At 42.3% G+C, this 27,414-nt stretch overlaps 1 protein-coding gene and 1 long non-coding RNA gene across 6 annotated transcripts in view; one reads left to right on the top strand and one right to left on the bottom strand.

Annotated features, from left to right (window-relative positions):
• The window catches only part of NCOA7 (nuclear receptor coactivator 7), a 161,615-nt gene that overhangs the window by 122,258 nt on the left and 11,943 nt on the right, over positions 1-27,414 (top strand). For all 5 annotated transcript variants that reach the window (XM_019967114.2, XM_070795832.1, XM_019967113.2 and 2 more), the window contains one exon: positions 21,535-21,682. In XM_019967114.2, coding sequence (XP_019822673.2) covers positions 21,535-21,682 — 148 coding nt within the window. The remainder of the gene's footprint in view (positions 1-21,534; positions 21,683-27,414) is intronic.
• LOC139184888 (uncharacterized) lies at positions 1,729-27,382 on the bottom strand. The gene is made up of 2 exons (XR_011568401.1): positions 27,208-27,382; positions 1,729-2,227 (listed from the first exon to the last, which is right to left on the bottom strand). It is a non-coding gene; the product is annotated as an uncharacterized lncRNA (long non-coding RNA).

The raw sequence follows: 27,414 nt of genomic DNA, 5'->3' as shown, positions 1-27,414 counted from the left end.
TGCCCAGAGTGGTAATTCTCCTGAAGAGTTGCCTGATCTTAATAAATCATAGTTTAATGTGAAGCTAATTAGGAGAATTTTAATCAAGGAATTTGCTAATATTTTTTCTGTTTGGAATACAAACTCATGTTAACATAGATGTTAAACATAATTTGTTTTATGTTTACAAGGTGTACTCACTCCTCTCCCTGTGCTTACAACCCCAACACTGACTCCTTCAAAGTTTACAGATACTGAGGGATACAAAGAAAATATGTGTCTTTTACATTTCTTCTTCTTGAAATATTTGCAAATAATTTCTGAAGCCCTGTGAAAATCGGAGTTCTAGAATCATATGTCATAGATATATAATATCTTAGAGGTTTAGGCCAATTCCTGATTTTATTGGTGGAGATAACAAAGTACTGACTCTTTCAGCTATATTTAAGTTATGTGGATTCATGGTCTATTGGGAAACCTACCTATATCATTTTCTCTCTGGAAAAATGTATTGTTTATAATATAATGAATTTAGGTTTTTTCAGTTTTATTATCTTTGAGATGTATGTGTACCAACGAATCTTACAGAGTGATTTATTTGCAGTCTCACACATCTAGTTATTTTACTGTCATTCTTTAAGCCAGAATAAGTCTGTAATGCTGAAACAGCACTTCTCTTTGACTTCGCACACAAGTAGTTATTGTGAGCTTTTTTAAAGTGGGTCACTTGTTGAATTCCATTACATTGTATTTTTTAGTGTGTCTGTATTTTTTTTGTTGTTGTCTTTGGCTAGCAAATAACCTGACATACTTGTCTTTCTTTAACTAATCATTAATTGACCAAATATTTTTCTGGGAAATATTATATCTCACTATGTTAATGATGTTTTTTGTGTAGATGTTGGGAATTTTTTTTCAGTTCTTTACGTATTTCCGTCTCTACCTACCCTAAGGGAAGCCACATTTTAGTTTAAGATTGGGAAATGGAATAGAATGGAGAGCCCCAAAATAAACCCACACTTTTATGGTCAGTTAATCTACAACAAAGCAGGCAAGAATATAGGGCAAAGACGGTCTCTTCAGTAAATGGTGATGGGAAAACTGAATCACTTTCTTACACCACATAGAAAAGTAAAATAGGTTAAAGGTGTAAATGCAAGACTTGAAACTCCTTCAAGAAAACATAGGCAGTATGCTCTTTGACATCAGGCTCAGCAATATTTTTTTGGATACGTCTTCTTAGGTGAGAGCAACAGGAGCAAAAATAAACAAAGAGGACTGCATCAAGCTTAAAAGGTGTTCACACAGTGAAGGAAGCCATAGAAAAATGAAACAGCAGCCTACTGAAAGGGAGAAGATATTTGCAGATTATATGCCTGAGAAGGAGTTAATGTCCAAAATACGTAAAGAACTCAAATATGTAAAGAACTCATACAACTTAGTATCAAAAAAATTCAATTAAAAAGCAGGTGGAGGATCTGAGTAGACATCTTTCCAAAGACATACAGGTGGCCAACAGGCATGTGAAAAGATGCTCAAATCACTAATCATCAGGGAAATGCAAATCAAAATCTTCGTACCTCACACCTGTCAGAATGGTTGTCCTCAAAAAGACAACAAGAGTTGGCGAGGATGTAGAAAAAGGGAAACCTCATGCACTATTGGTGGGAGTGCAAATTGGTACAACCACTGTGGTAAACAGTGTGGAGGTTCTGCAAAACATTTAAAAAGGAACTACCACACAGTCTAGCAATTTCACCTCTGGGTATTTATTTGAAGAAAACAAAAGTCAAAAAGAAAGACGCACCCCCATGTTGTTGTGTTGCTGTTCAGTTGCTCAGTCATGTCCAACTCTTTGCGACCTCATGGACTGCAGCACACCAGGCTTCCCTGGCCATCACCAGCTCCCAGAACTTGCTCAAACTCATGTCCATTGAGTTGGTAATGCCATCCAACCATCTCATCCTCTGTCGTCACCTGCTCTTCCTGCCTTCTGTCTTTCCCAGCATCAAGGTCTTTTCCCATGAGTAGGCTCTTCACATCAGATGGCCAAAGCATTGGAGCTTCAGCTTCAGCATCAGTCCTTCCAATGAATATTTAGGGTTGATTTCCTATAGGATGGACTGGTTAGATCTCCTTGCAGTCCAAGGGACTCTCAAGAGTCTTCTTCAACACCACAGTTCAGAAGCATCAATTCTTTAGTGCTCAGCCTTCTTTATGGTACAGATCTTACATCCATACATGACTACTGGAAAAACCATAGTTTTGATTAGACAGACTTATGTCGGCAAGGTAATGTCTCTGCTTTTTAATACACTGTCTAGATTTGTCCTAGCTTTTCTTCCAAAGAGCAAGCGTCTTTTAATTTCATGGCTGTAGTCACCATCCATAGTGATTTTGGAACCCAAGAAAATAAAGTCTGTCACTGTTTCCTGAGTGGGGAGAGAGTAGCCATTCCTGATTCTCATGGATCCAGCAGATGGAAAGTAGTCTGGAGCACTGACTGGCATACTAGGACTGCCCAGCCCATTCCAGGGCTGCTCTCATCTGGGGCAAAGGTGCCAGTGCTGGAAATAGGGAGAGCATACCCTTAGAGGAACTGAGCCAGCTCATACCTGCTCCAGCACCTTGTGGCCTGACACTGCACCCAACGAGACAGCTTCAGCCACTAGGCACCGGGGAAACCCCAGCTCACACCTGGTTCTGGCTGTGTCTCCTCCATCACCAGCTCCACCTCCCACCAAAGTGAGAGCTGCCTGGACACCTGGGGAAAAACATGACCTGTGCTAACTTCATATCCTGCTCTCCCACCAGAGCCACAGGCAGACTGTATCAGAACGCTCCTACACAAGGGTAGCCCTTCAAGACCTGGATAGGTAACCGTTTAACCCTAATTTCATAGAAAGTGAAAGTGAAGTCGCTCAGTCGTGTCCGACTCTTTGTGACCCCATGGACCGTAGCCTACCAGGTTTTCTCGTCCGTGGGATTTTCCAGGCAAGAGTACTGGAGTTAGTTGCCATTGCCTTCTCCAGGAGATCTTCCTGACCCAGGGATTGAACGCAGGTCTCCCACATTGTAGGCAGACGCTTTACCGTCTGAGCCGCCAGGGAAGCTCAGAGACAATTGTTTCAAACAAAAGAACAAGAAAACTTCCTGAAAAAACAACTTAATGAAACAAAGATAAATAATTTACCAGATAAAGAGTTCAAAACATTAATAATAAGAATGCTAACTGAACTAGGGAAGAGAATAGATGAACAGAATGAGAATTTTAATAAGGAACTTGAAAACAAAAGCCAGTCAGAACTGAAGACAGTAACTGAAATAGAAAACACTCTAGAAGGAATGAACGGCACATACGGTGATACAGAACACATGAGCAATCTGGAAGATTAGAATAATGAAAATCACCCAATCAGAACAGCAAAAAGAAAAAAAATGAACAATTTAAGGGACCTTTGGGACAACATCAGGCATACTAACATCCTCTTTATATGGGTCCCAGAAGGAGAAGCCAGAGGAAAGGGTTAAAAATGTATTTGATAAAATTATGACTGAAAACTTTCCAGACCCGAAGGAGAGAAACATATATCCAGGTACAGGAAGCAGAAGAGTCTCAAAGGAGTCTCAAATAAACCCAAGGAGATCCACCCCAACACACCATAATTAAAATGGCAAAACTTAGAGAATTCTAAAGGCAACAAGAGGAAAAGTCATGTACGAGGGAATCCCCATAAGGCTATCAAATGAATTCTCTGCAGAAACTTTGCAAGCCAGAAGAGAGTGACAGTTAAATTTGAAGTGCTAGAAGAAAAAAACCTATGCAACCAAGAGTGTTCTACCTAACAAGACTGTCATTCAGAATAGGAGAGATAAAGAACTTCTCAGAGAAGCAAAAACTAAAAGAGTTCATAAACACTATACCAACTCTTTAAAAGCAATGAAAAAGGGTCTTCTCTAAGTGGAAAAGAGTAGGCTCCAAACTCCAAGAACACATGTATACCTGTGGCGGATTCATTTCAATATATGGCAAAACCAATAAAATATTGTAAAGTTAAAAAATAAAATTAAATTAAAAAAAAAAGTTACTAGAATTAAAAAAAAAAAAAAAGAATTTATAGGAAAGGAAAAAGCCCACTAGAAAAGGCAAGTATATAGTAAAGGCTGTGGATCAACCACTTACATAAGCCAGTATGAAGATTAAAAGAGAAAAAAAATTGAAAAATCTTAACTGTAACTATAGCTAACAGTTAAGGGAAAAACAAGAGAAGATGTAAAGATGTAAAATATGACATCAAAACACAAAATGCCAGGGAGGTGGTGGTAAAGATGCAAATCTTTTAGAATGTGTTGAAACTTAATGACTATCTAGAGGCTTAATATAGATTGTATTCCAAACATTTGGATACCTTTCTATATAAAAAATACATTTGTCTTTTTTCCTCTACTGAGATTATTTCCTTTCTTAGAAAGAACCAATAATTCCTATTCAAGTTAAAAATGTTATCTTTTTTTCAATTATTCTTGCCTGGAAAATCCCATGGACGGAGGAGCCTGGTAGGCTGCAGTCTATGGGGTCACACAGAGTCGGACACGACTGAGCAACTTCGCTTTCACTTTTCACTTTCATGCATTGGAGAAGGAAATGGCAACCCACTCCAGTGTTCTTGCCTGGAGAATCCCAGGGACGGGGGAGCCTAGTGGGCTGCTGTCTCTGGGGTCACACAGAGTCGGACACGACTGAAGTGACTTAGCAGCAGCAGCAACCTCTGAAATATTTCATAATAATTGATTTCATATTATTTAGCTTTTAAAATCAGTAAGATGGAAACAGCAGGAATTATGTAGAATTGGCCAAATCGTGTATAAATGTTTAATTCATTAATCCAGGATGAAGTAACTGGTAATTGTGATTTGTGTAATAAGTAGGCTAATAAGAGAGGGAAAGGGAGAAAGGGAGAGCCCATGGGTATTTTTCAGTCAGTTCAGTCACTCAGTCATGTCCGACTCTTTGTGACCGTGTGGACCGCAGCACGCCAGGCTTCCCTGTCCATCACCAACTCCCAGAGCTCACTCAAACTCATGTCCATTGAGTCAGTGATGCCATTCAACCATCTCATCCTCTGTCATCCCCTTCTCCTCCTGCCTTCAATCTTTCCCAGCATCAGAGACTTTTCAGATGAGTCAGTTCTTCACATCAGGTGGCCAAGGTATTGGAGTTTCAGCATCAGTCCACTATACTTATTTTATCTACACTAACACTGTGTACAATTAAGTGCAACCTTCTTTGTTTTCCCTGCCTCCATGACAGGAGACGCAGGAGACTCATGTTCGATCCCTGAGTCGGGAAGATTGCCTGAAGGAGGGCATGACAGCCCACTCCAGTATTATTGCTGAGAAAATTCTGTGGACAGAGGAGCCTAGTGGGCTATGGTTCATGGGATCACAGAGTTGGACATGACTGAAGCGACCAAGCACATGTGCATACTTTATATAGTATTTAGAAGAATATAAAAAAGCAAAAGGAAAAAAAAAGCTCATAATTTTGTTACACAAAGCTAACTACAGTTTATCTTACTTTTTGTAGCCTTTCAACCTTTTTTCTACGCGTGCATTAATGTAGTAAGTCTATATGTACACAAATACACAATATATATATACACACTATTTTGTAAACTGCTTTTCCTTCTCTGCCATTAAATATCCTATCTGCATTTAGTAAGCATGCATTACTTTTGTTAATGAGAGATAAAATTTTAAAAATTGATTCTTCTATTAAACTCACTTTACAGTGGGAAGATAATCCAAGTCCTAAGGACCCTCATGAAGACTAATAAAAATGCTCTTAACATTTTCCTTGGAGAAAACAGAGTGAATTAAAGGAATCACAGACTGACCTAGTTTTACACCTTGAAATCTTGAACCATAGTTAATGCTACATTTTCTGATCAAAAGTCATCTTTTGCTTGCTTTTAAGGGTATCAGAGCTAAACTGAAATCTTTAATAATGGTCAGTGCCCAAAAGACCATAGTTCTCAATAGTCTTTACTATACTTTTTAGAACAATCTAGGCTCTACTTAGCCAAACCAGGTATATTTCAGAATACAAACCTGGTGATTTTTATATCATATTGTAGTCTTATAATAATGTTTTAAGATAAGCATATCACTAATAAAAAATTCAAAAAGAGCTCCAAAATAATTCCTGAAGGAATTATCTTTCTCTCTTTGTATTAACACAAGTTCTAACTTTGGGGAACCTACTGAAAAAAAGTAAGCTATATGATAATTAGGTTGCTTATGTAAATATTCTCACTTTATTTTTTTAATACTTCCAAATGTTTTGAAGTGGTCTTGCTTCCTCTCATTCTGTTCCTGGTCATTTTACTTTTTGTTTCACCCACTTAAAGTTCTAGCAATTCATCATCATTTTCCAGAAGCACCTTGGTAGGCAACCATCCTTCAGGAACTTCACTAACCAGCTTTGGCATGTGCCTTAAGTTAATCAGTGACTCTACAGTCGAGCCTAAGCATGTAGAGAAAGAACGCCCCTTTTAAAGTGAGTGCTCTACTCCGGTGGCTGTGTTTTCTGGTGGAAGAGTGAGAGCCAGCACTTTGGAGAGTAGTTTGTTGCCTGTTTCCACTGCAGGATAATTAGTCCCGGCCAGTGGGTGCCGCACGTAGTGTTTGGGAGTAAGTATGCAGAAACAGTAATTACTGCACCTACATATTTGCAGGGGCCAGATGGAGGGATGCGGGAGGGACGCTCAGGGGCCCATGTTAATTATCTGCTCTGTGAATCAGCTGCTGAGTGACTTGGTCCCTCCAACCCAATGCTGCTATGTGGGAATGTGAGCCTGGTGTTGCTAAATTTTCTCATCTCTTTCAGAAGAAATTGAATTATGGATGATATGTGGCAAATCCCCCCAATTTTGCAGCATTAGCCGTATAAAGTAGTGAGCAGTGCAAAAAGCACTTCCCTACTGCTGAGTCCAAGTGACAGGCTGCCGACTAAAGGCCTCCAGCATTGATATTAATATAAACCTTCAGTTTTTACTTGTTTGTGAGTGATCTGTATTGTAACTATTTTGTTTTGATGAATGAGTCTCAAAAGGACATTCCTATTATTTTTGGTGAACTAGAACAAAGAAGCTTGTTTAGTTGGTGCTTTGTAAATAAAGTTTTCTTCTGTAGATACACAAAGACCCTTTAAGAATGGACATTACATCAGGGCATTACTAACCATTGATTTCATTTGAAGTTATAGAATGTTGAATCCAGAAGGGACCTTACCAGCAAGTAAAATGACCACTTTCATATAAGGGCTGAGAGTGTAACAGGCAGAAAGGCCAGGGGTCTCCAAATGGAGGAAATAGCTGCAAGTGTCTCTTAAAATTCTGTGTTGCCATGACAACACCTGGTTCCCCTGAACTTAACTTTTCTCAAACTTTGAGCTAACCAATGCGTTTTTCTTATGGAAATGTTTTTCTTAAGCTATGTTAATGAAACTATATATTTGCTTTGGAATTTGCCTTTCTTCAAAATGGTTCCACCTAAGACTAACTTTTTTTCCTTTTCTCGAATTTTGGGCTGATAATAGCTCAGCAGATCAGTATTCATATCAATTGTTTTATGACTGGGGGATGACACACTTCATGCCATCAGATCTCAAAAATGCATATTATGGGAGAGGGGCCTAGTGAAACTCCTCAGCCTTGAGGTGTCTCTCTTATCTGATTAATAGCTTTCTAACAGACATAAAACATCTGGCTAAAGACTAGCAGAGGGGCACTCTCCGTCCCCCTTCTGATGTCTATGTCAGAAGCTTTCTCTGTCTTTTTCATACTTTTATTAAACTGCTACACAAAAGCTCTTGAGTGATCAAGCCTGGTTCCTGGTCCCGAAGCGAAATCTTCTTTGGAGATCAAGAATCTGACACTGTTCACTCTAAGCTATCAGGACCTTAGGTCAGGCCATTGAGGATGAGTTTTAAAATTAAGTGATAGTTTTCTAGTAATAACTTCTGTGGTCAAGAGTGCTTTGCCTTAGCAACTGGTTTAATAAATATTTGTTAATCAGCAAAAAAAAAAAAAAAAAAAAAGAGTGCTTTGCCTTAAAAACAAATGAAAGCATTCTATTTTTTAATGACCAGTCTACTGTAGAGCTCACACAGCTATTCTATTAATAAATAGCAAAAAAAAAAAAAATTGTGATTGTATTTAAATCAGGAAAAGTTAAACATTTCTTTAATGATTTAAATAAAATGCTTGTGTAAGAAGAGAGCAAGATATTAAAAACAAACAGGAAGAGTGCTTTGCCTTATTGGGTTTCTGTGGCTATATTCAGAGTGGAAAAGTCTGGGAAGGTTTTAGGCTGAAGTGTATAGACTACCTTTAATTTACCATTAATACAGGTGAACAGTGGGACTACCTATGTACTCCATACTCTCTGAGTAACATTCTTCCTTCTTCCCTTTCTTGTAGTATTATTTCCTATTCTCTGCACCCTAATGTACTCTAAAGTATATCTTTAATGTAATAACCATTAAATTGTTTAATGATTCCTGCTTAGTTTTTGGAGAAGGCAATGGCACCCCACTCCAGTACTCTTGCCTGGAAAATCCCATGGACAGAGGAGCGTGGTAGGCTGCAGTCCATGGGGTCGAGAAGAGTTAAACACGACTGAGCGACTTCCCTTTCACTTTTCACTTTCATGCATTGGAGAAGGAAATGGCAACCCACTCCAGTGTTCTTGCCTGGAGAATCCCAGGGACGGGGGAGCCTGGTGGGCTGCTGTCTATGGGGTCGCACAGAGTCGGACACGACTGAAGCGACTTAGCAGCAGCAGCAGCAGCAGCTTAGTTTTTAAATTAAGTGCGTGGTTTGCGGGTTTATCTTGCTGTGTGTTGCCCCAGTTTCTTTTCGTACCAGTCAAGTGACCTTTGATAAGATGAGAGTGCCTAACTGCTACTGGGTCATTTTGGTCAGGTTTGTTGGTCTATGTGGTAGCACGATTTTAGAGAATCACGTATAGGGGACTTTCTAAAAGATCTGTTTAAGAGTAGAATGAACCTATGCATTTAACACTCCATACACCGGAATGAGGAGCTAGGTTTCCTTACCTTCATTTTAAGAGCTCAGAGAGGGATTTCCCTGGTGGTCCAGTGGCTAAAACTCCTCACTCCCAATGCAGGGGGCCCAGGTTCGATCCCTACTCATGGAACTAGATCCTGTGTGCTGCCACTAAGACCCAGTGCAGCCAAATAAATAAATAGATTAATAATAATAAAATGAAAGTACAGAGAGATTAAGGAACTTTCCCAAAGCCTCCAGCTGATAACAAGTAGAACTAACTTGGGAGGTCAGGTCTTTAACTTAGAAATGGTGCTTTTGTCCTTTACCTCACAATTATGTTAAAAAAAAAAAAAAAGCAACAGTAAATAAAATCCCACCATAACTAGTAGTCTTGTTTGATGGCATAAATGATAATCATACCTAAAACCTTTACACCTAAACTATGAATAGTTGGAATAATGTTTTGCTCCAAGCATCATCTCTGATTTGTCCTCACGTTTTGTATCCCTCAACCCTACAGCTTGGTCAGTGGTGGGCTTTTATGAAATAGCAAAACCAGAACAGCAAGACGGACATAAAGGAAACAGTGCAACATGTGGGTTGAGACCATGAACTGACCTGAGGTTAATGCCAGGTCCGCCCCTAACATACTGCTGTGCGCAAGTTAGTTAACCTGTGTAAGCATCTGTTTCTTCCAGCACTAATGAGGAGCGCTAATTACAGTGGCTACCCACTGAAGTTATCGTGAGAAATAACTGCGCTTGTCTGTCCTCTAAATGAAAGTCAGTTGTTGCTGCTCTGCGACTTCCTTTCCTATAGTTGGCTGTACTTTGTTGCCTCTAAGGTAAGCCTGCTGCCTTCTAAGAACCTTTATCATTCCCCTTCTTTGAATTTCTTTGTCAGAGATGACAACTCTATCTGCTAAATGCAGATTTGTAACTTGAATATGGTGTTATCTTTGGGGTGAATCTCTAAAGGAGCCTTGAAGCTTATGACGAAATCTCAGTTCAGCTGAGTCGCTCAGTCATGTCCAACTCTTTGTGACCCCATGGACCACAGCACGCCAGGCCTCCCTGTCCATTACCAACTCCCGAAGTTTACTCAAACTCATGTACATTGAGTTGGTGATGCCATTCAACCATCTCATCCTCTGTCGTCCCCTTCTCCTGCCTTCAATCCTTGCCAGCATCAGGGTCTTCTTCACATCAGGTGGCTAAAGTATTAGAGTTTCAGCCTCAGCATCAGTCCTTCCAATGAATATTCAGGACTGATTTCCTTTAGGATGGACTGACTGGATTTCCTAGCTGTCCAATGGACTCTAGAGTCTTCTCCAGCACCACAGTTCAAAAGCATCAATTCTGTGGCACTCAGCTTTCTTTAGAGTCCAATGCTCACATCCATACATGACTACTGGAAAAACCATAGCCTCGACTAGATGGACCTTTGATGGCAAAGTAATGTCTCTGTTTTTTAATATGCTGTCTAGGTTGGTCATAACTTTTCTCCCAAGGAGTAAGCGTCTTTTCATTTCATGGCTTCAGTCACCATCTGCACCCAAAATCACTGCAGATGACGAAATATGATTAAGCCCAAATTTGGAGTTAGACAGGAAACCTGAACACATCTCAAGTGCCGGGTTTTGGTATCACCAGTGGCTGGATGGGTGGGAACTATTCTTGTGCCTGGAGGAGTGTAAATGGCAAGCTTCCCACTACATCCACCACTTCGCCTGGACTCTGGCTTTGATCGCCTCTTGGTTGGATTGCTATTGCCGCCTTCTCCACAAAGTCTTTGTTTCTAGTCAGTCGTATCTCTTCCTGACCTTCCCTCCTTGGCTCCACAGCACTCTGTCTAAACTGCAGATCTGGCTGGGCCACTTCCCTGCTGGAGCCCTGAGTATTGCCTAGTGATGCTTCTCAAACTTCGGTCATTCACTTCCTTTCCAAATACCCCCATATCTGCAAACCATCTGTACTACTATTTCCTTAAGAGTTGTCTTCAAAGGATTTAGATCAACTCTTTTTTTTTTTTTTTTTTTTAAACTTAGGCTTTTCCTGAGCAGTAATATCTGTGAAATTTAGGAGCTAATAATATGCTAATTGTGTTGACTCCCAATACACTTGAAATAAATACATAACTATGGAAATAGGTTCCTCTGGGCATCCTCTGAAGTCACTGGAGCTGCCCCTGATACACTGTGGAGAATGGTAGCCCCGGAATAAGGTCAGAGCATATTATCTTGTGCCCAGGATTTGCTGTGACCCGGTGACCCAGCTCCTCTGCCTTTTTCTCCTCCCCTCTCCTGTCAGTCCATTAACAAAGGATAAAACTCTATCTTTTTTCCCACCTGTCAGGAATTCTTCCCCTCCCTGATGAGTTTTTATCCTACGTGGACATCCCAGCCCTGATGCCCACTGGCTTCTGCCATTGTATTGTTGGAACTGTGTTAGGCTTTTTTGTTGGCTTTTCTCAACCTGATTGCTCGAGGGCAGGGGCTGAATCACCCTGGGCAGGCACTGTGTCTCAGTAGCCTGTCCCGATTACAGAATCTGCGTCAAGAAGCCACAGGGACGTGATTGCATTGTCTCTCCTTCCCTCTGCCATGTCCAGTGTGACCTCCTTCCAGCATCACCCTGCCCTTACAATGCCAGGTCTTTTTGCGCACGTCCCTTCCAGTGGAATACTTCTTCCCTTCCTCCTGTAACTGACTGGTCCTTCAAAACTCAGCTGGACCTGGACCCCTCGGAGGCCTTCCCTGACCCCAGTGTGAAACGATTCTCCACCAGGCTTACCTTTGTGGTCACTCTTCTTAAAATAATAATAACAAAAAAGAAAGAGGCTCAACAGATTGAGCGTGGAGGCCAGAGTGGGATGTTGGAGCAGAGAGATACAAGAGCATGTGGCTGCAGCAAAGAGCCCATTAGGGAGACTGACATAAAACAAAGCTCTCTGGCAGCCCTAAGGAATTTGAAATTATCCTAAAACCTCCAGGGAGAGAGCGGAAGGATTGTGCACAGCTGGGTCAAGTGCTCAGATTTGTATTTTATCACCTCGCTTCTACTTCTCTGCCTCTTCCTCCTGGCTTCGTTCCAGGACTTCTCTTACTGCTTCTTCCTTACATACCAGGTTTTTCCAGGACCCAGTACCTGTCCTGTGAGTTCCCTGCTCACAGGTGTTACCACCCTTATTGCTTCATGACCGCATGGTAGCCAGCAGGGCGGTAATTACTGGTAATGCAGGAATTGTGTTGGCTTGGCCAGAGGCCGTAGATAGTGTTCTGAGGTAACTGAGGCTGAAGCTTGGTGACTCACTGAGACCACAGGGTGAGTCACTGCGCTTCAGAAATAAAATAAAAGCCATCAGCGGGCTGTCAGTGGTCAAGACAAATGATGCATGAGATACTGTTGAGTTTCTTCACAGTAGGTCAAGTTTGAGGAAGTCAGCTTCACTAAAGTAGTGAGGGAGGGAACAGGATGTAAAAACCCTGCCTCCATCCACACCGTTTCTGAGGCAGGTTTCTTCTGCGCTGTGCTAAGTCGTTTTAGTCGTATCTGACTCCTTGCCACCCTATGGACTGTAGCCCACCAGGCTCCTCTGTCCATGGGATTCTCCAGGCAAGAATACTGGAGTGGGTTGCCATGCCCCCCTCCAGGGGATCTTTCTGACCCAGGAATCGAACCCTTGTCTCTTATGTCTCCTTCATTGGCAGGCAGGTTCTTTACCACTAGCGCCACCTGGGACAAAGGGCACATACTAGAAGGTTAATAGAATCAGAAATAAAAAGGAGTTTCGAAGAAAATGTTTAACCCAAATGTTAACAATATAACCTGAAGGGAAGATGAAGTATGGGAAGGAAGCCTTAGAGAGAAACAAAATCTTGAGGCTTATTTTTTTGTTTGTTTGTTTGTTTGGGGTTTTTTGACCACAAAGCAATGCATGTGGGATCTGAGTTCCCTGACTAGGGATCGAACTCATACCCTTTGCATTGGGAGCTCGGAGCCTTAACCACTGGACCACCAGGGAGGTCCCAGAGGCTTATATATGTATTTTTAAGAATGGGCAAGTGCAAGTAAATTTGTGGATTAAGATGAAGGAGATAAAACAGTGGAGAAGTGAGATGGGAATAATGGAGGGAGACCGCTCAGCGGTGGGACTGTCTGAATTTCTGAGAGGAGGGTTAAAATGGGAGAGCAGTTACTTCTTCTGAAGAGAAAGCTTACTAAGAGGGGCCAGAGGGGAGCACGTTATTAGAATGGTACAACAGAGAGTCCTCTGTTCTGAGAGGCAGGGTGGGTAGAAGAGAGACTGAATCTGGACTGAGGGCTGAATCTGGAATAGCTGCTGAATGGAGGAGCCACAGCGGAGGGGCGCTGGAGGGGAGTAGAGAGCCCCCCAAGGGCGGGTTTCCTCTGGCACATGTTGGGTGCTCTTGACTTGTAGTGGACCCATTAAGCTCCAATAAGCAAATTCAGCAACATCCATCATCTCACTAGAGAAGTTAGTAAGATGATTGTTTCTGTGAATAGGCGTTTGGAAGGGTAGGCGTAACAGGAGGATGAAAGCTGTGTGCCCTTAGGAGGCCCTGGTGGGGGTGAGGTGCAAAGACTGGCCTGGAAGTGTGTGAATTCCTGAGGGGCTGATGCTGGGGAAAGGTGAGGGGTGAGGGTCAAGGTGAGAGCAGAACTGACGGGGTCGTGGTCGTGAGGAACACGTGGGCGAGGGGAGGGCAGAGGGACAAGGAGGGGGGTTTCAGAACTTCAGGCCTGTTTCCAGAGGGCAGGATTCGGTTCTGGGAACTAACCACCAAGAAAATCCAGTTAAGCTGGCCAAAAAGAACTGTTCCAGGAATTAGGTTATAGAAACTTAAATAAACTCAGGGCCACTCTAATCTAGAAGGAGAAAAAAAGATGAAGTCACATCCTCTTCTCTTTGGCCTCCAAGGAGCAAAGAATGAAGCAATCAAACTGGCTCCAAATGCGATTTAATTTTCTCTTGTAGAATGGGCCTTTTTAACTGTTCACCCCTGCTTTCCCCTCAGAGGCATAGTGTGAAAAACTCTCCTCATGAGACAATGAGGAGGTTTTACGTGTGGAAGGCTATGGTTGAGGGACGCTGGGGTATGCTAGGGTCCTGGGCATCTGAGAGAAGAGACTCCAGCACTTCCCAGCAGGTTGCCTGTTGCACAACCTACTTTGGAGGTTTCCTGTATCCCCTGAGGCTTCTCGAGGCTGGGGAGACTCTTGGCTGCAGGCAGAGAGCCTGCCACCTGAGAGAGGCGAGAGGCTGTCCAGGGCTGTTGCACACCCGTCGCAGCCATTCCCAGCGGTGTGGCTGAGCAGAGTAGGCTGCCCTGATGTTCCCCAGGCCTGAAGCTGAGTGCTGTGTGCAGTGCGTGGAAGTGTGGAGGAGGAGGTATGGGGGGTATGCCCCCATGTGACCTAAGGGCCACTCAGGGCATCTCACACCTACTTAAGCTTCCTTCATAAAACCCCAAACCAAGGAAGTACCGACCCATTCTATGAGACCCTTGACTGGACAGTTGCAAAAGTGCACCATCCCCCTTGGGGCTCAGCATTCATGAAAGAGAAGGCAGTCAGCTTAGACTGGCTGGAACATTTCCAGTGATGGGGTATTCAGGCACATCATTCAGTCTTCGGAGCCTCAGTTTTCTTATCTTTAAACTGGGCCTAATAACACTTGACTCAGAGCTGTTGTGTAATGTGAGGTCCTCAAGGCGGGGAATCCAATCTTTTCCTTTTAGGTAGCTGATACATTTCATCAGCATTGCTTAAAACATAAGGTCGCTTCTGTGTTTAACAGTAAAATTTTTCTGACACTGACCTTCTTTTCTGTGGTATTTTGAGAAAGCCTGTCCTCTCTGTTCTAGATACTTCCTTTTGTGGTAAGTTCAGCAAGCCCAGGGGTTGTCCAGTTTAAAGGGATGGCCCTGGCTGCTCTTGACTTGGCTACAAAATAGGCCACTCTGTCAACCAACGATCCCAGAGGCTTGATGCACTTCTCAGGAAATCCAGCCATCCCTAGAGAAGAGAATGGAATAAACCTCTCTTCCTTGGTCACCGCAGATTCTTGCCCCAGGTTGACATAGTTCTTCTAAAGAGAAAAGTGCATGGTGGCAAGAATACTTTGTGCCAGAACTCACCTTTCCCTCCCCAGCCTTCACTTGTTATAGCTCCTAGAGATCTTATAGTAAAGGAGAGGTAAGCCTGGTGTGCTGCAGTTCATGGGGTTTCACTCAGTGGTGACTGAGTGAACAACAACAAACAGAACTCACACACACATATATGGTATGACATGTGTAACCATTTCTTTCCATCGTATGCCCACTGTGGCAAGTGGGTTGACCTAAGTTTTTCCATAAGCAACACAACATGCCCAAATTAATCTGCTCCTGAAATAACCATGGCGTGCATATGGATCCCAGGTCATCAGTCTAGATCAGACTGTTCCCCCCACCCCCTTGAAGAGTTTCTCTTCCAGCAGGAAGGGGTAGGAGAGGGGATATTATCCTTTTCTGAGAGCTTACCTCTATTAGGACCAGCTTAATTCGACAGAGATGCTCTGATAATGTTGAACTTTGAAAAAGAAGGTATTAGGCATGAGATTCCTCCTTCTTAGGAAATCATTTGGCCCTCATATGGATCTTCCGTCCCACCCACCTGCCCAGTGGGTTATAGGAATAAGCTGTGGTCATCAAACAGGGACTGTTCAACTCTACCCTCCTCTAAAATAATATGTCCTACTCACCTTGAATCTGTATAATAAAAAAAATTGCTCAAATGGTTTCCCAAGCAATTTATTGTCTTGGTCACCAAAAAGGGAAGTGACTGGCAATTGCTGAGATAGGAACTCACCTTAAAATCTTCACTGACCTGCAGTTGTCACAATTTATATTTTCTTGTAAGATAAATAAAATTATATTACATTTTCTTATAATAAAAATAAAATCTTCAGTTCGAATCTCTGCCTCATCCCTCATTCCCTTGCAGTCTTACACAGGGACATATGCCAGCATGAGCCTCTAGCATTTCTTAGGAGGCTTCTTCAGTGTTTATACTTGTACAATGCCTTCTCCTTTGAGAGTAACCTGTTAGAGGATAAATAAATGAGCAGTCCTTCATGGATAGTTAGTTCAAAAAGTGATGAAGAAAATGTGTCTTGTGTCATAACCAGGACGTTAACTGGGAACCAATGCAGAGATCAATGTAGGGTACATATGGGGAAAACTTTACAATGTGATTCAAAGAACCCTGATTGTCACCTCAGGAGATCTGGTCCTGGCTGTGATGCTGATAGTAGACTTCAATGCCCTCATTCCCATTCCATTTAATCCATTCAGCTGGATTAAATGATACCTTATATCTCCAACCCTAATATTCCAGAAGATAGCTCCTCCAGGGCTGGGTCACTGGCGCATAGTGGGTGCACAGGGAGTATTGTTTAAGGAAGCCATGCCCTGCAGCCAGGGACCACCAGGAACACCCCTGAAGTTGAATGAGCTGGCTTGACTTACTGTATTGAAGTAGAATGCATGGGACTTAGGGCCATTTGAGGGCCCTTTCTAGTTAAATGGTGCTAGAAAGGGGTCACAGGATGTATGTTAGGTGATTCGAAGGAGAACTTTAAGTCGGACGTTACACTGGATTCGAAGCGGAAATTCCATATTGAGGGAGGGAAAGCTAGAGAGGCTAATGCCATAATTGGTGAAGTAGCACAATCATTTATATTAGCCAGATTAGAGGGATGTTTGGTCATTTTTGTGGTTGGACACTGTTTGTGTTCAGATATAAGACCTCAGCAGTCGCATCTCTGTCATGATTCATCGTGGTCATAGAGTGTCTTTGCCTGATGTTAATGTCCTGTGGAATTGTTTATGTTCAACGGGAGATTACCAAAGCCGAGCTGGGAGTGCTAGGCCAGCTCCTCTACCACTGGGACCTGGCGGATAGGAGCAGACCAGCTCCCATGTATCAGGAACTGCTTTCTTCTTTCTCACAAATAAGCTAACCCACGTTTATTTAGGAAGCCATTTTATCTGAGGTGGGTAAGCATGTAATAAATGTGTCCTTTTACAAAAGTTAGAGTGAAACACATTTGCTTCTCAACTTTTTTTCTAAAGTACACTTAAGATGGACTAAATTTTAAGTGTTAGAAAACTCAGGAAGAGTTAGAATTGTATACTTATCAACCTTTCCAGGGTCATGATTTATTGTACTGTTTCTAAGTTAACTTTTAATAGGAAGTGTCATATTATGTGATAAAAATAGTTTGGAGATTCAAAAGAGCAAACATATTGTTGGTGGGAGGGCAAAAAACGATGCCATAAGTGAATTGTTCCTTCGATAACACAGTCTCACTTCTGAGAATACATCCTATGGCTCTATCTGTAACACATGCAAAAATGACGTTCCAAGTTACTCATAGCATAGTTTATGACAGCACTGTCTTGAAAACAAGCCAGGTGACCAGGTTAGAGAGGATGGTTACATAAACTAGGGTAAATCCACACAGTCAAGTACTGTGTAATTATAAAGGGAAGAATGAGGAAGCCATCTCTCTACTGCTGTGCAAGGATATCCAGGCTCTACTGTTAAGCAAAAAAAAGCTAGAGAATAGTACTGTTTTTCATAGAAACAAAAGAGGAAAAGAATTTATATTCATGTTTATTTCTAGGTATAAAAATAGTTATAAATATCAAACCAGTCAGTCCTAAAGGAAATTAACCCTGAATAGTCGTTGGAAGGATTGATGCTGAAGCTCCAATTCTGTGGCCACCTGATGTGAAGAACTGACTCACTGGAAAAGATCCTGATGCTGGGAAAGATTGAAGGCAGAAAAAGAAGAGGGTGACAGAGGATAAGATGGTTAGATGGCATCACCAGCTCGATGGACATGAATTTGAGCAAATTCTAGGAGATAGTGAAGGTCAGGAAGGTCTGGTGTGCTGCAGTCCATGGGGTCGCAAAGAATCAGACACGACTTAGCGACTGAACAACGATGAACAACATACAAACACCACCACAGCAACACACAAGGAGATAATAAAGTGGTCACCTAAAGCAGGGAAAGGTGGACCCAGAAGGTGATGGACAGGGATATGAGTAAGATGGAAAGCTCTCGTTATTTGCTTTTTTTAAAATGTAATTTTAATTTTAAAATTATAAAAATGTACTATCAAGTCCAAAAAGTTAAGGAAAGATATATATAATGTATCTTTCTTCTACCTCATTCCATTCCCCAGAGATAACCATTAACCTCAGTTTCTTACATGGCTTTTCAGAGTTGTCCACTGTCTTAGTCAAGGATCTCAAGAGAAACAGAACTGAGAGGATGTGTGCGTGTGTGTAGGTGTATATAAATGTCTGTATATTTATGTATATAAATGTATATTTTATGTATATAAATGTCGAATACACACATATACAGAGAAAGATTTCCTTTAAAGAATTGGCTTACATGGCTATGGGGGCTGCCAAGTTCAAAATGTGCAAGGTAGGCTGGCAGGCTAGAGGAACAGGGAGGGGTTGATATTGTAGTCACAAACCTGAAGGGCATCTAGAGACAATTCCTTCTCTCTCTGGGGACTTTAGTCTTTTTCTCTTAAGGCCTTTGACTGATTGGATGAGGCCTACCTACATTATGGAAATTAATCTGCTTTATTGAAAGGCTGCTTACTTGTTAATCACATTTTTAAAAAGAAATATCTTCACAGCAACATCTAGACTCGTGTTTGACCAAAGACTGGCCATGGCCTAGCCAAGTTGACATATAAAATTAACTATGACAGCCATGTACAGTTATAACATATATCTATATTTCTTTCTTTTTTTTTTTTTTAGAAAAAAATAGAAATGGTTAGCATATTGTAGCACACTGATATACACCTTGTCTTGGGTGCCAAATTCCCTTGTTTTGAAGGAGTAGAATTCTCAAAGGAACTATACCTTTAAAATATATGAAAATTAGAATTTTATATTATGAAAGAAAAGACATAATTATTATAAAAGGGAAAAAACAGCTTAGAAAAACATTTGGTAGTGGTTAATGTTTACATTATATAAAGGCTCCCATATATTGAAAAGAAAAACAATGACTCCACAATCACAGAGCCAATTCATAGAAGGCAGCCAGGAAGCAAACATTTGAAAAATGTTCAACCCACTACCACTCAAAGAAATACAGAATCAGTGGGGTAAAACTTAAAATATATATTAAATACATTTAGAAAAAAAAGGATAAGCAAGATTGTTACCTTAGATGCAAACTGCAATGCTCCTGTCAGAGTAGTCAGGCTTTCAAGAGCAGTTTGTTAAGATGGATCACAAGCTATAAAACCATGCCCTTTGGCCTAATAATCCCTCTTCTGGGAACTAATCTTGAGGAGATAATTCAAAAGATGACAAAAGGCATGGATCATGAGGATATTCGTTGCAGTGTTATTTGTACAATCCAGGAAAAAGAATTGGAAACAAGCTAAACATCCCAAGGACATAAGGATTTGGGTAATTATGGTTTATTACTTCTGAGAAATGCAGCCATTACAAGTCAGTACAAAGATTAGCAGCAATGGCAAATATGCACTATTTAATGTTACATATAACAATTATGTCTTAGCCCTGATAACAATGGAAAGAAAACCTTGTACAAATGATCAAGAACAGGTTAGGACTATAGAAACCTAAAGGCAGTTGGATCCACGGGAATGTTAGAATTATGGTGACATTTTTGTTGTGTGTTTTAATCCTATTAATATTTCTCAGTTGTTGTTGTTGAGTTGCTCAGTTGTGTCTGACTCTTTTGTGTGTGACTGTAGCTCACTAAGCTCCTCTATCCATGAGATTCTCCAGGCAAGAATATTGGAGCCAGTTGCAATTTTCTTCTCTAGGGGATCTTCCTGACCCAGGGATCAAACCTGGGTCTCTTGCAGTGGCCGGGGCATTCTTACCACTGAGCCATCGGAGAACCCTTCAGTGTGTTGCTATAACAGAATATGATAGACTGGGTGGCTTTTAAAGAAGAGGTCTATTTGTGGCAGTTCCAGAGTCTCGGAAGTCCACGATCAAAGTGCTGGCAGATTCAGTGTCTGGTGAGGGCTTGCTCTGGTTCCATAGATGGCTGTCTTTGCACTGCGTTCTCACATGGCACAGGGGGCTGGCCAGCACTGTGGGGTCTTTTAATCCCAGTCATGAGGGCTCTGCCTCATAACCTACTGCTGCTGCTGCTGCTAAGTCACTTCAGTCGTGTCCGACTCTGTGAAACCCCATAGACGGCAGCCCACCAGGCTCCCCTGTCCCTGGGATTCTCCAGGCAAGAACACTGGAGTGGGTTGCCATTTCCTTCTCCAATGCATGAATGTGAAAAGTGAAAGTGAAGTCGCTCAGTCCTGTCTGACTGTTAGCGACCCCATGGACTGCAGCCTACCAGGCTCCTCCATCCATGGGATTTTCCAGGCAAGAGTACTGGAGTGGGTTGCCATTGCCTTCTCTGCCTCATAACCTAAGCACCTCTGAAAGGTCCTACATCCAAATACCATCACTTTGGGGATTAGATATCAACATATGAATTTTAGGGGAACACAAATATTCAGTCTACAGCAAGAGTGTTACAATATTTTTACAGTTAGAACTTTTCTAAACTTAGCAATGAGTTAGCACTGTGCCAAACAGGAGACTCAAATTGAAATTATCATTTTGTAATTATTAAAGACTTTAAGAATCATTTGATCCTATCTATTTTTTACACCTCCACTGTGATGGTTGCAGGTCAGAGAGCTTTTGACTCTTTCACATGGGTGAGGGGTGGGGGATATTTTAGGTGCTAAGACTGAGAGCTCCCGGTCTTTTCTTGGGAACTAGCCACCTGTCTGCTGATTAAGTCTGGAGAGATGATTCAGATGTTAAATATGTATAAGAGAACAGAGATATTGAAGGCAAGACTGCAGTCCTAGTATTGGTTAATTTAAATCTGTTTCTAATGTTAAAATGATAGCTAGTATTATCCCTGATATTTTCTAGTTATCAAAGATATTTTATTAAAATTATGATATAATAATGTTTCAGTCTACATAAAGAGCCATTGGAATATTGCTTGGTCCCATCTAAAGTTTCAGGTCAATTTTTCCCCTGTGAACAGAGAAATCCAATAAATGAGGATCCAATGAAGAAAACAAAATTTTGGTGTAAATATTTCATTGTGTTTTGTACCTTTAAGTGTCATTTCTTGATCTTTTCCTCAGATTGAAAGACATTTTTCTCAATGTCTGTGGACTTTTGCTTGCATTTATTGACTTATTTTCCAAATTTGGAATGCACAAGTAGAGATTGTCTTCAACATGGGAGATTTCCCAAGTAGCAACACGGACTTGCTAAGCAGGAAAAAGATAGTTGTACGTGCCCAAGTTCCTACTAGTGCCTGCCAGGAAAGTAGATTTGGTGTTAACCCCTATGGCAAACGTGTTTTTCAGGGTGGATCACTTGTATACGTTCTTTGTCCAATGGTCTCCTGACGTCTATGGGAAAGATGCCAAAGAGCAAGGCTTTGTGGTGGTGGAGAAAGAAGAACTGAATATGATTGACAACTTCTTCAGTGAGCCAACCACCAAGAGCTGGGAGGTGAGACTCAAGAGGGTTAGACTGTCGTCCTTAAAGTACAAGGCACGAACAAAATGTTCTTGTGTCCAAAATCCAAGCACTTTTTGGCTGGCAAGAAGTTAAGATTTCCTGCGCACCTTTGAAATCCTATGAGGAAAAACCTTCTTCCTCTGTTTGAAACTAGTTTTGTGTATCAGAAAGACACTATCACCACCCCTACCAGCCAGTCATTTCACTTCCTTTTTTTGAAACTGATGCAGGGTCCCCATTACGTACATGATGAAAGTCAATCTTCTTAATTTGGCCTGAAAAACCATTCATAATTTATTTTTTGAGCACTTAGCAAGCCCTTCTCATGTTAGGAGCACAATGGATGGGCTAAGTAGAATTTACCATCAAGGAGTATGGATAATCATTACAATAGTGAAGTGAAGTGAAAGTTGCTTAGTCGTGTCCGACTCTTTGCAACCCCGTGGACTGTATAGTCCATGGAATTCTCTGGGCCAGAATACTGAAGTGGGTAGCCTATCCCTCCTCCAGCGGATCTTCTCGACCCAGGAATCAAACCAGGGTCTCCTGCATTGCAGGCGGATTCTTTACCAACTGAGCTATGAGGGAAGCCCTGATAGCTCAGTTGGTAAAAAATCATTACAATATAGTGAGGTAATTGCCATTATAGGCGAGGTGCCACAGGCTATGGAAGCATGTACCCAGGCACCTGAATGGAGCTAGGGGATCAAAGGAAGCGACCCAGGAGAAGTAATCTGAGCTGAGATCAGAAGTGGGGGGACAGGCAGTTGGGGTGGAAGTGGGACACAGAACATGTTCTGGCCAGAGAGAAAAGTCTGCTGTGCAGAGGAATGACCCAGGGGAGAAATAGAGAGTGTGGGGCTTTTGATGAACTAATAGAGAGTTCAGTGTGGCTCGTTCACAGAGTGCAAAGCTGAGGAAGTGGCAAGAAATGAAGCTGGAGATAATGAAATGGCAGATCACAGAGGACCTATGAACTGCTTGTTAAGAGTTTGGTTATTTTCCTAAGGGCAGTAGAAAGGCACTGAGCTGTTTTGAGCCTGGAGAAGTAAATACAGACACGCATTTTGGAGAGCCTGCTCTTGCCGGCAGATGTTCAGTTGATTGGAATTGGACAACACTTGAAGACACGCTTGGAAGCTCTTGCAGTAGTCACTGTTGAGAGCGAGCAGTTGCTGAAAGAATGACAGTGACGACAGAGGAAACTGAGTGCTTTTGAAAGATAGGAGGAGAAAGAGGATTTTGTGAGCAATTAATTACATGTGGAAAGTAAGAAAGATGTCGAGATTGATCTCTTTAGATTTTTAAGTTTTTAGAATGGAAACTGGAAGGATCGAGGTATCAGCCCTTCATTGTGATAAGGAGCATAGCAAGAAGATTAAGTTTAGTAAAAAATGCTCTGTGTTCTGATCCCAGGGATCAGTCAACAGGAAAGAACTAAGGTTTGTGTTTTGGATCTAAAACCAAGGAGGTAGTCGGTGACTTCAGCAAAAAAGCAGATTCATTAAAGTGGCAGCTTCAAAATGTAGCTTCTAACATTCAGTGAATGTATCCGGGGTGAGTGAATGGAGCTAGTGGATGTGGGCTCAAATTTGGTTTTGGAGAATAAAAATGAGATGGCAAGCTCGGAGAGAATGTGAGGGTGGGAGGTTTTCCTTCTCGTGAGAGAGACTTTAACCTTTCGGAAGAGGTCAGCAGGAACAGTGGAGTAGAGGGTTCAGGAGATAAAATAAGAGAGGGCATAAGCCAGGGACTAGATCCCTGAGAACTGGCAGGGAATGTAGGGGTGGGGGTAGGATTGGCCTTAGGTGTTCAGGCAGCAGAAAAGAATAGGATGTGTGTGAATAGAATGCAGATTCAGTGGAGGTATTATATAAGTTGTGGTATTGCTCATTTGATGATTTCTTAGTAACTGCAGAAGGGGGCATCTCCTAGAAGTGAAGAAGGGAGGACTTGGAGGAATACGGAGAAGGTCTGAGTAGGAGCTATAGAAACTAGGAATAATGCCAGCTGACGAGCTGCAGGAGGATGGTTGCCTGCTACTGAAGGCCCCGGTGGGGTCTGGCATCAGGCTGCGGTGGTGGGTGGCGGGCGGTGAGGTTTCTCCAGCAACACTCTCATCAAGCAGCTGTCAGATCTTCCAAGACTGGAGCTCTGTGAGACGGGGATGATGAAGGGTGACCAGGCCGGCCCCTTGGGTCTAACTCCTCTGACGTGCCTGGTCCTTCCATGTGTGTGGCTCACTCGGCCCTTTCTCATTTACTCACTCCCAGCCCCCACGTGCACACACACACAGCTTGCTGCGGCAGGCTCCTGTCTTCCTTCAAAGGCCCAGCTCATCTGTCAGTGCTGTGAGGCTTTCAGTCGACTGCTCCTCCTGTGCTCCCTCAGCCCACTGTTCCTAGCTCTGTGGTCTGTGGCCCCACACTTGGCTTGTGTGCATGTTTGCCTTCACATTGTTCATTCTTGTTTGCAACCATTGATTAAAAATAGGGCTTCCCAGGTGGCACCTAGTGGTAAAGAACCCGCCTGCCAGTGCAGGAGATGTAAGAGACTCAAGTTCGATTCCTTGGTGGGGAAGATGCCCTGGAGGAGGGCATGGCAACCCACCCCAGTATTCTTGCCTGGAGAATCCCAGGGATAGAGCCTGGCAGGCTACAATTCATGTGGTCACAAAGAGTCAGACACGACTGAAGCAACTTTAGCACAGCACAGCACAAGCCTATTAGACTCTCCTTTCCTTGGCTTTTCTTATCATTTCTGTTTTATTTCTCTCTTGCCAGTCTTTCTGAGTACACTTTTTAAAAAATATTTATTTATATTTAGCTGCATCAGGTCTTAGCTGTGGCACACGAGCTCAGTAGTTTAGAGCTCAGTAGTTGTGGCTCATGGGCTTAGTTGCCCTGGGGTAAGTGGGATCCTAGCTCTCCAACCAGGGATCAAACCCATGTCTCCTGCATTGGAAGGCAGATTCTTAACCACTAGGCCACCAGGGAAGTCCCCCAAATATACTTTGCTTGTTCCTTTTCTCATGGTGTTCCCCAAAGGTTTATCTCTGACTCTTTTTTCTTCTCATCTATTACATCTTCCTTGGATTAGCTCATCAGCTTTTGAGATTTATGCTGCGGATTCCCACATGTCTGCTTCACGTGCTTCCTTCTTTGCAAGCTGCCGCTCTTAAGCACATAGATGCCCCACAGGCACCCCTGGGTCTCCATGAGGCAGAGATGGTGTGACACTGGCATTCTGGCTAATGTATCAGGGAATATCAATTCCTGTCCTCCTCACCTAACCATCTGTGCCCAAGAGGCCCCCATGAGATATGTGCACAGAGGAAGCAGAGCTAGGAAAGGTGTATTTTCTTGTAGAGGCTATGGTCTCTTGCCCCAGTGTGGAGGCCTAGAGAGAGGGTTTCAATTGCTTTGGGAATTCAATCCTTTCCTGACTAGGTCTGGATAGCTTGAACTGAAGCAGCCCTCGTTTAGGCCTATTCTCTTTCCACTAATCCCAACCTTGAATCTCAGCTCCTGACAACTCCAGTGGGAGAAGTGGCCATGCCCACCAGCACACAGAGGAAAAGGCACTAAGGAGGCATGTGGAGAGAGAAAAGTCTGCTTCCCGGGTTAGAGTCGAGTGGGCTTGAGTGAGCCTCTCAGACTGAGCCACTGAGCAGGATAAAAGAGAGAGCACATCCCTCTAGAAGGTGTGCCTCTAGACCTGTGGTGGAAAAGGAAGAAAAGAAGAAGGGACGGAGGAGGAGGAAGAAACGGGGTGGGCTCTTCCAAGACCCTAGTGCTCTTGTTAACACTTGGGGCACATGGAAAGAAGAGATACCTGGAGACAGAGGTGACTGGACTGTTATCCCGGTTTCTTGCCACGTGGACAAGAAAGCCCAAAACTAAGATGAGGAGAAGAATGCTGTCTAGGCTCCTTCCCGTGCAGGAGCAGACTTGGCTTACTAGCATTACCTTAAAGCCGGGCCCCTGGCATCCCATTGTTTCTCCTCTGTGGGTGGGGAAGAGGAACCTTCACTCCCCTAACAGGTGTCTGATCCTCAGCATGTCCATAAAGTCCCGTCATCTTCCCCCAAATGTGCTTGTCCTCATGCCTTCCCATCTTAATTAGTGGTGCCCCAAGTCAGAAACCTAATTATCATCCCAGATTCTTCTCTTTCATCCTCAGTCATCTCTAGTTAGAATTTGTTGATTCTGATCTTATGGGGGGTGGGGCCCACCGCCCTAGTCAGCTGCCTGCACCCTTTCAAGGGCACCTCCAGCCACCCCAACCACTAGTCCACCCTCCATAACAAGCTCTTTAAATAAGCATTATTTCCTAATTTTATAAAATACCTGCTTATTATATTAAATTTGAAAGCTATAAAAAAGTACAATGCAGAACATATTTAAAATAATATCTAACCACACAACACTTTTGTACATTTTTTAAACTCTTTCTATCATAGAGTGTTTTCTAGGGGTTAAGGGTAGGGAGAGTGAGTCTTTTTATTTTTGCAAAATGAGATCATTTTTATGTATAGTTTGGTATCTGGCTTTTCTTACCTGACATCTTGTGAGAATTGTATCATATTTAAGGATTTTGAAGCCTCGTTTTAATGGTTACATATTTTAAACCTCAATCAAAATTTCACAATTCCACCACTTGTAGAAATCGTGTTCATTCAAGTTTTTCACAAGGATGAGATGATGTGTAACTCTGACTCTTTTCCTAATTTCCTGAAAGTGAAATTACTTAGCATAAGGGCATTACTTTTTTAAGTCTCCTAATTTTGTATACAATGACAGTTTGCCAGACATGTGAGGAATACCCTTCTCACTGTGCTTCTGCTAACAGAAAGCCTTATTAACTGTTATTCCTTTCTCAAAACTTCTGCTAATTTGAAAAGCGGACAAATGATATATTGTAATTGCTTGTGTCACGCCTTGCAAAGCAGCTGGCACTTGGGGTCATATAGAAAGCACTCAGCAAATGTTAGCTGTCACGAAGCACCAGGCACTGAAGGGCATGACAGCTCACTGGCGCAGAGTCCAAGTGCTTCTGCCCTAGATTATGTCCAGACTCTTGCACTGAGAATACGTTCTGGCCAGCCTGAGACTGGTCACCAAATATCCTCCACAGCCTCATGCCCCCTGGGATGATCTGTGCAGTGGCACTCAATCCCCCAGGGGTACCAAAAAGCCATTTTTGACCTGGAAAACTCACAGAAAGATCCTTGAAAATTGATCCAATAGTGATCTGCATTTCTCTCCAAGCCCTAGAAATCTCATCTGGGCAGTAGAGGAAGACTCATCATGCTTATTTGTCATTAAGATTAATATTTTGAAAGGTTAAAAGGTAAATATTACTTTGCCAACTCTTTTGAAAAACTGAATCTAAAGTAACATTTTTCTCAGCTTCATATAAATCAGATGTTCTTCCTTTTTTGACGTCTCTCATACCCAACAAACATGACAGGGTCTTGAAGTGAAACGCCATTGTTCTCAGTGTAATGAACCTACCTCCAGTAAAGCCTCCTTTTCATCTTTCCTTTGAGATTCAAACTGATGTCAGCGAGCGCACTCAAAGTTTTAAAATGGAGATTTCCCTTCAGAGAGGTGCAGGAAAAAAAAAAAAAAAAAACTGAGAAGGCAGGGCTAGAAAAAGCTAGCTCAGGCAGCCAGAGGACAGTTGGGAAGAAAAGTACAAGATGAAGAAGGGGGGAAAAA

This window comes from Bos indicus, chromosome 9 (assembly GCF_029378745.1).
Source record: "Bos indicus isolate NIAB-ARS_2022 breed Sahiwal x Tharparkar chromosome 9, NIAB-ARS_B.indTharparkar_mat_pri_1.0, whole genome shotgun sequence".
NCBI classification, from domain to species: Eukaryota; Metazoa; Chordata; class Mammalia; order Artiodactyla; family Bovidae; genus Bos; species Bos indicus.
This window is presented reverse-complemented; position numbering and strand designations above follow the sequence as displayed.